The sequence below is a fragment of the Urocitellus parryii genome, chromosome 1, assembly GCF_045843805.1.
Source record: "Urocitellus parryii isolate mUroPar1 chromosome 1, mUroPar1.hap1, whole genome shotgun sequence".
Taxonomy (NCBI): Eukaryota; Metazoa; Chordata; class Mammalia; order Rodentia; family Sciuridae; genus Urocitellus; species Urocitellus parryii.
Window position 1 is genome coordinate 231,184,861 of NC_135531.1, and position 12,405 is coordinate 231,197,265.

Here is a 12,405-nt window from a genome sequence, read left to right on the forward strand (position 1 = left end):
CCCAAGTTGCTGGAATCATAGACATGCCACCGCTCCTGGCATGTTACTGCTATATATTATATCCAGTTATTCAAATATGTAGTCTACCCTCATATAGCACAACTTCTGTATGGAAAAACTCCATCCAAAAGACAAAATTACATAACCACTACTACTACTACTTTACTTATCAACTTTATGCAAGCATCAAATGCCCTTACTCCAATACGGAGAAAGAACCTGCAACCTTGCTTAGCAGAGAAGAACTGGAGAGTGAAAGCTGTCCCCACCAAAAGTTCTCTCAATCCCCTATACTGTAGAAAAGGTAAACAGCAGACCTTTTCCTAGAATTTAAATCCAACAGTCTGAGAGAGTTCACTGGTCCTCCCCGTTCCCTCTAAGCATTTACGTGAGTCCCAAGAGGGTCCTTGGAGAAACAAGTCCAGCTGTACTGAGAAACAGTAAGACCTCAAAAATGCTGCTAAAAACTGGGAGGGAGAATAGGCTCTTCTGTAGGTAGAGAGAAAAGCCGAGCTTCCAAAGTAGAAAGGAGTGCTCAAGGAGGCAAAATGAAGCCTTCACATAAAAATTTGCACATAAATGCTCAGAGTAGCATAATTTATGATAGTCAAAACAATCCAAATGTCTACTAACTGATAAACAATCCAAATGTCTACTAACTGATAAATGGGAGGAATACAATAAAATTGTATTCATTCATAAGAAAGAAGGACTGATATGACAATCTATTTACAGCATAGAAATACCTTGAAAACATGCCAAGTAAAAGAAGCCAGATGAAAAAGGCCACATGTTGTGAGATTCCACTTAAATGAAATGTGTATAATAGACAAATCCACAGAGATAGAAGGTAGATTAGTGACTGATAGAAGCCAAAGTGGAGAGTGATTGCAAATGTGTAAAAAATTCTCTGGACAGAGGAAAATAAGCTGGAATTAGTGTGATGGTTGCACAATCCTGTGATTATTATACTAAAATCCACTGAATTGTATATTTTATGAAAAGGGTGATTTTCATATATGAATTAAATCTCAACTTAAAGAAAATTTAAGTACTCAATTTTCGAACTGGCATTACAAAATAAAGGATCTACCAGGTGTTCTTGGAGACAAAAAAAGTGACACAACACACTGATTAGTGGATTAGCAACAGCATATAATGACTTGAGGAAGGAAGTGAACCCCACACTAAATTACTATGTTCGGGCTCAGGCAAGGAGGAAATTCCTGGCGTTCCCCAACAACTAGGTATCTAGAAAGACCACCATGCCTGGGCTGAGATACAAGCCCCAGAATGATCATCCTAGACAGGCGGCTGGCTGCTGAGTTGTCTCTGGAGAGGTAGCAACAACTCAGGGCCTCCCCCAACGCACTACCACAGAGCTGGCCAGCACAGGGCCTTTCCACCAAAAATGTGCCAGTCCCAGAATTTGATAGTTTCTTGTCATCAGCCTCTACATCTCTGAGAAGCAAGTTATACAACCATTTTTTTAAATGTTTTACAAAACATTTTAAGCTTGAAAGCAAACTACAAATTAATCTGTACATTAAGACTAAGTAATGAAGCTTGCAAATACCATCTGTAGTGATCTTGAATAAAACACATGAATTTATCTTTTAACATACTATAAATACCTTTAATCATAATTTTCTCACATTTTACTAAGTTAACAGATAATGAAAATACACAAAATCCAAAGATATTATTTCAAAATTGCAAGATGAAGTCGTCTTTCAAATTTTTGAAAGGAAATTGTTTGTTGCCGACTTCATTCCTTCAAGGGGAGTGATGGTTTAAACATTTAACAACATATTTAATTTAGAAGCATGTTATGCCTTTAAAAAAGGCATGTTGCAGAACCTTAATAAATTACTACATTACTACTAGCGTGTTTATAACTTTTACAGTAGTAAAGAAAAAACACCTAGGACCCTGCCTCCTCATTCCTACTCCAGTGGAGCCTCTCAAAGGTGACACGGCCAAGTTTAAAACAGCTCTGTAAAAGAAGTGAGGCTCCTTAATAAGCTCACTCACTTCTGACGAAGAAAGGGATGGTTGAGAGACTCCCTGGGCTCAGTGTCCTACTGCACTCCACTAATTTCTTCAGCTACAAACGAGAGCACCTTCTCCTACATTCACAGAATTCCGCTTCTGCCCACATAACAGCACTAACTTCACTTATGCTTTTATTATAATTACTTGCTTTCAACTCATCTTCATTAGGTAACATGCTTCCAGAGAAAAGAATAATGTCTTAGTAATACTTGAGCAGCTTCTAACATGGTGCTTTAACTTTAGAGAGCCTTTGAATTTTTTCAGATGATGTGTGTTACACAACTTCTGAGTCCGACCACTTCCTTCTCATTCAGAGCTGAAGCTCTGACTGTGGCCCACATGATCCTCCATGACCGACTCCAGCCTTTCCTTCTGACCACAGGCCAGCATTCTGCTTCTCTCTCACACTACTCCAGCCACATTCGCCTCCGAGCTGTTTCCACAACATACTAGACTTCCTCCTTCCTCAGAGCCTTTGCATACACTGCTCCCTCTGTTTTGTTGTGTTTTTGGTGCTAGGGATTAAACCCAGGAGCACTTTACCACTGGGCTACACCCCTAGTGGTAAAGTTCTTTTTTTATTTTTTGAGACAGGGTCTTGCTAAGTTGCTGAAGTCCTCAACAAATTGCTGAGGCTGCCCTCAAACTTGGGATCCTCCTGCCTCAGTCTCCTGAGTCACTGGAATTACAGGTGTGTGCCACCACCCCCAGCCTTCTCCCTCAGTCTTAAATGGTCTTTCATCAGATATATGTAGAGCCCCTCACTTCAATCAGCTCTAGTAAAATGTTATCTTTGTAAACTATCACGACATACCCCCTGTACTCCATCAGTCTCCCGATTATGTTTTGCTTTCATAACTCAGGAGAGTCAGTGTTCTGTGCCTGTGTGTATGATGTCTGTCTGACCTACAGGATGTGCTGACTATGGGGTCTGCTTTATTCACCCACTACCTCAGCACCTAGAACGAGGAAAAGCTCCCGGTAGGCTCTCATGTATTTACTGAGTGACAAGATTTATGTCCTTAATGTCTCTGATTTTCTGCACATCATTAAACCTCTTTATTCTGATGTTTCTTTTTTAATTTATTTATTCTAATTTGTGATATACAACAGCAGAATGTAATTCATTCATAGAACACATATAGAGCACAATTTTTCATGTCTCTGGTTATACACACCATTTATGTCTTCATAAATGTACCTAGGGTAATGATATCCATCTCATTCTACTGTCTTTCTTACCCCTTTACCCCCTCCTTTCCACTCCCTCCCCTTTGCCCTATCTAAAGTTCTTCCATTCCTCCCATGCCCCCACCCCATCCCCACTATGTATTAGTATCCTCATATAAGAGAAAATATTGGGCATTTGTATTTTGGGGATTAGCTTACTTCACTGAGCATGATATTCTCTAACTCCATCCATTTACCTGTAAATGCCATGATTTTATTCTCTTTTAATGCTGAGTAATATTTCATTGTGTATATATACCACAGTTTCTTTATCCATTCATCCATTGAAGGGCATCTAGGTTGGTTCCACAGTTTAGCTATTGTGAATTGTGCTGCTATAAGCATTGATGTGGCTATGTCACTATAGAATGCTGTTTTTAAGTCCTTTGGGAATAAACCGAGGAGTGGGATAGCTGGGTCAAACGGTGGTTCCATTCCAAGTTTTCCAAGGAATCACCATACTACTTTCCTGATCGGCTGCATCAATTTGCAGTTCCACCAGCAATGTATGAGTGTGCCTTTCTCCCCACATCCTCGACAACATTTAATGTCATTTGTATTCTTAATAGCTACCATTCTGACTGGCATGAGATGATTCTTAGAGTAGTTTTAATTTGCATTTCTCTAATTGCTAGAGATGTTGAACTTTTTTTCATACATTTGTTGACTGATTGTATATCATCTTCTGAGAAGTGTCTGTTCAGTTCCTCATGCCATTTATCAATTCGGTTATTTAATTTTTTGGTGTTAAGATTTTGGAGCTCTTTATATATCCTAGAGATTAATGCTCTATCTGATGTGTGAGGGATAAAAATTTGCTCCCATTATGTAGGCTCTCTATTCACTTCACTGATTGTTTCTTTTGCTGAGAAGAAGCTTTTCAGTTTGAATCCATCCCATTTATTGATTCTTGATTTTACTTCTTGCACTATGGGTTTCTTGTTAAGAAAGGTGGGGCCTAATCGGACATGATGAAGATTTGGGCCTACTTTTTCTTCTATTAGGCACAGGGGCTCTGTTTAATTCCTAGGTCCTTGATCCACTTTGAGTTGAGTTTTGTGCATGGTGAGAGATAGGGGCTTAATTTCATTTTGTTGCATATGGATTTCCAGTTTTCCCAGCACCATTTGTTGAAGAGGCTATCTTTTCTCCAATATAGGTTTTTGGCGCCTTTGTCTAATATGAGATAACTGTATTTCTGTGGGTTTGTCTCTATGTCCTCTACTCTGAACCATCAATACCCATAAATCAAAGGCATTTCTGTACATCAGTGACAAATCCTCTGAAAGATAAACTAGGAAAATTATTCCCACTTACAATAGGCTCAAAAAAATAAAATAAAATACTTGGGAATCAACTTAATGAAAGAGGTAAAAGACCTCTACAATGACAATTACAGAATGCTAAAGAAAGAAATTAAAGAAGACCTTAGAAGATGGAAAGATCTCCCTTGTTCTTGTATAGGCAGAATTAATATTGTCAAATGACCTTACTACCAAAAGCACTATTCAGATTTAATGGAATTCCAATCAAAATCCCAATGACATTCCTCATAGAAATAGAAAAAGTAGCCATGAGATTCATCTGATGTTTCTTTTATAACAATTTTTTCTATAATTAGTTTTAAAAAAGGATTTAAAATCAAAACTTGAATTTTTAAAAAATTAAAACTTGAGAAAAATAGGTAGCTTTAACAGATGGTGAATTTCTATCAAAAATACCCTAGGCAAGAACTTGGGAACATTTCTATAGAGAGGATTTACATGGTTAGACTACATGATTACTAAGCATTTTCTAACCCTGATGTTCCACAATTCTCTAATTAGAAGGTCAAGAAATGCCCTTTAAGCTAAAAGACACTATGATTTTAAATATTACTGAATATACTATACTGTTGAAATAAAAAGTTAAAGTGAATTAAAAAGATGTTCAATATATCTTTCATAATGCTATATTCAGAGTTATTTTCATATGTCAATTAGAGTTGTCACAGATCCAGGTTTTACATGAAAACATACCAGAAGTTAGCCACAGATATGCAGTGGGATCCTAGCATGGTGTTGAGAAGCACAGCCATGGAGCTGGACTGCTGGGTTCAGACTCCATCACTGGCCCAGTGGGCCACATGCTTGTGGTGGAGCCACCTAAACTGCTTGTCCCTCTGGGCTTCAGTTCCCTCGAATGTGGCATGGGAATGAGGATGATAGTGTTTGTCTCACAGGGAGTTATAAGAATTAAATGAGGAAATACTACCCATTACACTTCCTTAATTGTGGGACGATCTTTCTGTATCTGGCCTCCAATCATCATCCATTCTGGGGCCTATTCTGAATTTAGTTCTAAAAACATTTGGTAAGACAAACTCAAACAAATACTCAACTCAAACTTCTATGTGTTTGTTTGGTTATCCCAACAAACGTGAATTGCTCAGTGTTAGGGTTTGGATATGAAGTACCCCCCCTCCACAAAGGCTCAAGGGTTCACTTGTAATCCCAGTGGCTTGGGAGGCTGAGACAGGAGGATCATGAGTTCAAAGCCAGCCTCAGCAAAAGTGAGGTGCTGAGCAACTCAGTGAAACGCTGTCTGTAAATAAAGTACAAAACAGAACTGGGGGTGTGGCTCAGTGGTTGAGTACCCCTGAGTTCAATTCCTGGTAGCCAAAAAGACCAAAAAAAAAAAAAAAAAGACTCAAGGGTTAAGGCTTGATTACCAATGCAGCAATATTCAAAGGTGGGGCTTTTGGCATGAGGACTCTGATCTCATGGGTTGATGACAACTGAATGACCACCTGGAGGAAGAGGGAGCAGGTGCCTGAGCATGTGCCTCCTGGCTATTATGGGCTGAGCAGCACCCCAACACCATATCCTATCAACCTATCATCACAAGTCACCTGTTGTCTTCTGAACCTCAGCCTCAATGCTGGAGGAAAACCCAGCAAGTTTGTCCAAACAAGTACGCAGGTCTCTAATCCTTCCTCAGGCATTTTTCAAAAGTAATCTAAACTATAAATAGTTTTTGCTTTTCATCTGAATTTCCAAACCAGACTTCATGTAAGAGGCATTTATACTGCATAATAAACATCTGAAGTACAAAGAGGTTTTGGATTAGTGTCAGGAATCATAGATTCTAGACCCAGCTCTACTACTAACTGGCTGTGTGATCCTGAACAAGTAACCCTGACCTCTAAGTTTCAATCCCCTCAACCATAAAATAAGGAAGGTGGTTCTGACGTTCTCCAAATTCCCTGAAACAGTTAACCTTCTACAAACCCATCTATGAGTACTTTTACCATAATCTGTGAGCTGTAACTCCAGCAAATCTTAGTTACCTAAAAAAGAAATTTGTTACCTAATGGTGAACAATATAAATCAAACATCAGCAGTTCAAAGGACTATAAGGTTATTCAATATGAACACACAACTTTGGGGCCTGATAATTTCCTCTCCAGAAAGTGAAAAAAAAATTAAATTTTTAAGTCTTCTCCAATTCAGAAAAAAATAATCAGCAATACAATCACTAAACTATTGAAATTTTTTTCCAAATATAGTTTTAACCTATACTCTTAAAGGTGGTTTTAAATAAAATAAGTTATTATGTCAATAAAATGCAAATACAGGAAAAGAAAAAAGAGAATTGTCTACTGTGACTAAAACATTTTAAATTCACCATCTAGAGCTTAAGGGCATATATATAGATTGGTTTCTTTTTCTGCCTTTAGATTTTACTCACACAAACCTGTGCTCACTGTCATGCTTTACTGCTGAGTCTTGCAAATCTAGCTGCATATTAGAATTATATGGGAAGCTTAAAGGATTAAAGAAAAATTTTACTGAGCATACCTTCCAATAGCAATTGGGTCAGAATCTCTGGAAGTGGACCTGAGGCATCAATTTTTTTTTAAAAAAATCCCCAAATGATTCTATCATGTGGTCAACACTTTAGTCCCCCAAATATCAACTGTCAGAGAGGAAGTTGGGAAGGTTTGTTTTTGTTTTTGCTGTTGAAGTGATGGGTATACTCAAGCAAATAGGAAGGTGTAAGTTTTGTCTTCACTGAAGAATTGACATTTAAAAGTTCAAAGACCTATGGATTCATACATGAACTTTTTTGAACATTATTTTCTAAAAGCAAAAATATTTTGAAAATTCCTAGTAGCCTTCACTCAATATATTATAATCCTATAGTTGCATTTATATCCATATAGTAAAACAGTGACCTAAATAAAAGATGACATCCACTAAATTAACTTCTTCAATTCTGCTAATGTTCCAAGGTGCATAATGACTCTTCATTGTTTAAACACATTTTAGAAATCTGTATATAGTAAGTGCATGAAAAGCATAAAGTAAGTATTTAATTGCTGTGTGGTCATAACTTACTGATTCTACTATTTAAATGTAATTTCATTGCTAATTAAAGCAAGTAAGATAGCAAATTATACTTCAACAATAGCAGGAACCAATTGTAAATGAATAAAAACATATTGAGATATAAGAAAAGACACCTTTACAATCACCTTGGAATGCTGAGCAGGTAGTCCAAAGTGACACTTAGCTCATCCATATTTGTTTGTTCAAGGCATAATGGAATTGTCAGAATGAGGCCACTTCGACGGTCCTTTCCTCCTATAAAGAAAAAAAAAGATATAAATGTAACATATAATAAGCCAGGTGCAGTGGCACACCCCTATAATCCCAGGGACTTGAGAGGCTGAGGTAGGAGGATTCCAAGTTTGAGGCCAATCTCAGCAACTTAAATGAGGCCTAAGTAACTTAGTGACATGGTGTCTCAAAAAATAAAAAGGGCTGGGGATGAGCTCAGAGAAAAAGCACTCCTGAGTTCAATCTCTAGTACCAAAAAAGAATAAATTTAAGACATGACAGGTATTAAGGCATCTAATAAATAATACATAATACATATCTAAATCCAATGTTATCAAAACAATTACAAGATTAAGATATAATTTTAAAAATGTCTAATAACTATTTGTAGTTTATAAGTGTTTATACTAATCTAGCAAGATTATAGAAATTTAGAAAAAAAATAAGAGAAAAAATTCACTCATGAACTCTTCATCCAAACATAGTAGTTATCATCTTAATTTTCTTCCATTTAGTCTGTTTCTTAATGTAATCAATCATCCAACACCTACTGTGTGCCTAGCACAATAAGCATTTACAAGTAAAATAAAATAAATTTCCACCTAGGAAGAAAAGTTTTATGTCCTAAGAAATAATTGGATGAAATATGACCATTTATTTGCTAGGGTATGTTATACAAAATACATTAAAACATTATAAAAAGGGATTTAGAAAATGATAAAAGCTGTGATATATGTGAAAAGTTTCACAAAAATGCTAAGACTTTTTTAAAAGGAGTTGAATTTATAAATTCAGTCAAGAGAGCATTGTGATAAAGAATGATCTGAGTTGGTTCACCAAGGTCATAGAGGCCTATGTTGTTGATAAGACCATGAAGAGAAAGCCCCATCCAGCAGAGAAGGAGGTTGGGACCTGGGATCCTGAGGCCTGGGGGCCAAGGCATGAGGCACACACACTCCTTGCATGTCCAAGATCCCTTTAGTGTGCCCTATGCATTAAAATGTAACTTTTAAACCTTTTTATTCACACACAGCTTTTCTGAAAGTTCCCCACAGGCTTGACTTTCATACTGGAACCTGTCTCCCCACCCACTGACAATTATAACAGAGTTAAAAGCTTAAAAACCAGCGAATCCTGAGGAGTATAATTCTATATCAGCTTTAGAAATCTATCACCAAGAACTGAAAGGTGTAAAGTAAAAAAAAAAAAAAAAAAGTTTGCATCAGAGACATGACATGCTACTAGTAGTAAGTGGTCTTCTGTCCTTCATTAGGTTGACAGTATGAATTATTAATAGTGAACCAATTGCTTGTTTTTATTTAAAATACAGATTTCAGGGCTGGGGATGTGGCTCAAGTGGTAGCGCTCACCTGGCATGCGCGGGGCGCTGGGTTGGATCCTCAGCACCACATAAAAATAAAATAAAGATGTTGTGTTCTCTCTCTCTCTCTCTCTCTCTCTCTCTCTCTCTCTCTCTCTCTCTCTTTCTTTAAAAAAATAAGGAGACAATAATACTAATAGACTTCAATTTCTTATTTCATCTTTCATCATTCATACTAGGTAAACATGCCAATTTATAAGATATTTTGAAAAAAAAGACATTAGTATTATCAAGATATTATAACAGGACCTAGTGAGAATTAAGAAGGGAAAAGTAGATAATATCATCCAAATGACCCCAAATAGGGTCCATAGTGCCCATTCTATTTGTGTGGCAGTTGGGGAGATGGAGGTTGGGGGTCACTGGAGACGGAACCCAGGAGCATTCTGTCTCTTGTCTCTCTACTGCAGCCCTTTGCCTCTGCCTCCCCAGGCTGGGATTATTGTACCTGGCCATAGTACCTGTTCTGAAGTAGGAATGATTTACTCAATGATCCAAATTCCAGAAAATCAACACTCAACACACCACACCGCTGCTCTCAGGCTAGCAAAATATCTCACAGCTTCTCCTTTACTTGTTTTAGCTGATACGGATTAGTGTTAATAAGCTAAAATAAAGTTAAGCCAGTACAACCCAATTCCAAACAGTTAAAAGTGAAAGCAGAGCCATGCATGGTGGCCCATGCCTGTAATCCCAGCGGCTCAGGAAGCTGAGGCAGGAGGACCTCAAGTTCAAAGGCAGCCTTAGCAATAGTGAAGTGCTTAGCAACTCAGTGAGACCTTGTCTCTAAATAAAATACAAAATAGGGCTGGGGATGTGTGGCTCAGTGGTCAAGTTCAATCCACAGTACCAAAAATAGAGAGAGAGAAAAAGCAGCGCAACTGATAATTCTATAATGGCTCTAGTGTAATACAACATTCTCACACATGGAAACAAAAGCCAAGGAACAGGATTTCACAAGGACTAACTACTCTAGATTTCAGAAACAATTATTTATATGCCACCTATTCAATTATTAATTATTAGATTTTTATTTAAGAAGTAAGAAATTTGGCATCTACCTTGTAGAGGTCATTTTAATCAAATTACAGAAGAGAATAAAAATTGCCCTTCCAGGAACCAGCCCTGACAGTCCACTCACATAGCTCTTCACTCTCATTAAGAAATATGTATTTATGATGGTTTATCCCAGGACTTCTGAGAACTACCAATAATTTGAAGCAGATAAGTTTGACAGAAGTCATTTTAAAATCTTTCACAGAAAAACAAAATGACTTCTGTCAAACTTATCAAAGAAAGGAAGTTTATGCAAACTTACATATCAAACATTTCCAATTTTAAGAAAACATACCTGAAAGGAAGGCTAGTTTTTTCTTCAGAATGGGTAATATTACTGAGGCCTCCATTTCACTCCGGGAAACGTCCTCACTTCTGAAAACACAAAAAGTCAATGTCAACCACAAAATAACAACCATTCTATGAAATATGTATTTATGATGGATTACCCCAGGACTTCTGAGAACGACCAATATTTTGAAGCAGATAAGCTCCCAAGCACTGTAGATTGATCAGTTAGCAGTGCCCCAGGTGTCTACCCAGTACATACCAAGAACACTGTCCAGCTGTAACAGTCAAGATATCTCTAGACTTGGCCACATGTCCTCCGGTGGGTAAAATCACAGCTGGGTGAGAATAACGAACTGACTGAATGATTTTTCAGAGCAGTACGCCTGGGCTAACATAGTCCCCAGTACACAGAGGTAACTCAGTAAATTATTTGTTGAATAATTTGTTGAATAATGTGTTGAATGAATGAATGAATCAATCAATCAGGCAGGCAGTCAATCTTCTATTGCATTCTTTATTAATTATACAGTTTAATTCAAATATCTGATTCCTTCTCTTCCTATATTAAATAGCATTTCTGATTTCTTGAATTTTGTCTACCCTATAACACAGACAATGCATTTTAATTTCACATCCATCTCAAGATACTTCCTAATATACTACTTTAGTTTTTGTCCCCACTACTGCCTCCATATTTCTATGGTTTCCAGTTTAAAATTCTCCAGAGGGGGGAAAATAACTAACAAAATCACTGTTTTGTGCCAAATCACAATGGACTGTTCTACCTCTGGTTTTCTGGAGTCTACTTAGTCACAGGCAGAAGTTATGGTAAGGACAAAAAAGGAGTACCCACATAGCAAGGGCCGCGGCCAGTGAGTGCTCCTTAAATGGGACCTTTGGCATGGCAGGCATTCAGAGGTCTGGCCAGCCCCACACACTCCTAAAACAGAATTGGAGGAGAGCAGGATCAGAGAGAAAGAGAGAGAGAGAGAGAGAGAGAGAGAGAGAGAGAGAGAGAGAGAGAGAGAGAGAGAGAGACAGAGAGAGAGAGAGAGAGAGAGAGAGAAAGAAAAGAGAAAAACAAGAAAATCAGAGGCTCAATTACATTGTCCTTCTCCACGTAGCCTCATGCCTGAGAGCTCTCTGCAGCACATTTTCCATCCCTCCCTCCCACGGCATCTCACTCCCACCAGCCATCACAACACAGGGCAGTTCCTTGGAGTGCTCCATGAAATTTTATTGCATTTAGTAAAAGTATACTCTCTTGAAAACAATTTTCCAGTGGAGTGGAAAATGACTCTTTATATAAAAGAATGTTATTTATTCAGCAAACACCTGCTAGGAACCCCATCCCATTCCAGGCACTGTGCTACCTACCAGATGGAGCTAAATGCTCAAGTCCCAGCCCTGCCCTACAAAAAAAAAAAAAAGTATAGGTTTGTTTTGGTTTTTTTCAATCCTGCATAGTAAAAGATAAACAAAAAAGGATCTCATCTAAACAACGGTCAGATACTGGCCAATTAAAACTAATTAAGCCAGTATATTATTCTACAACTTTTGTATATTTAATAATAAAAAAACACTATTTGCACTTGTCTACACAGAGAACAAGGTGTCAAACTAAATGATATGTTCTTTTAAAGTTTTCTTCCTTAAATATTTGTTTGCAATTTTTGTTCATTCATTTCTGTTCCACATTGGCCCAGTTAATAGACAAGCAGTAGAAAATAGGAAGAAAAGCTCACAATTCACATCTTCATCCAAACCCAGTAAGCACTTCATATTTCTGGA

The 12,405-nt window shown here is 37.6% G+C and overlaps 1 protein-coding gene across 3 annotated transcripts in view; it reads right to left on the reverse strand.

Moving 5' to 3' along the window:
* The window catches only part of Sestd1 (SEC14 and spectrin domain containing 1), a 126,789-nt gene that overhangs the window by 70,632 nt on the left and 43,752 nt on the right, over nucleotides 1-12,405 (reverse strand). For all 3 annotated transcript variants that reach the window (XM_026392010.2, XM_026392012.2, XM_026392013.2), the window contains exons 2-3: nucleotides 10,619-10,698; nucleotides 7,802-7,910 (exon numbers count right to left, since the gene is read on the reverse strand). In XM_026392010.2, coding sequence (XP_026247795.1) covers nucleotides 7,802-7,910; nucleotides 10,619-10,673 — 164 coding nt within the window. In that variant the 5' untranslated portion in view covers nucleotides 10,674-10,698. The remainder of the gene's footprint in view (nucleotides 1-7,801; nucleotides 7,911-10,618; nucleotides 10,699-12,405) is intronic.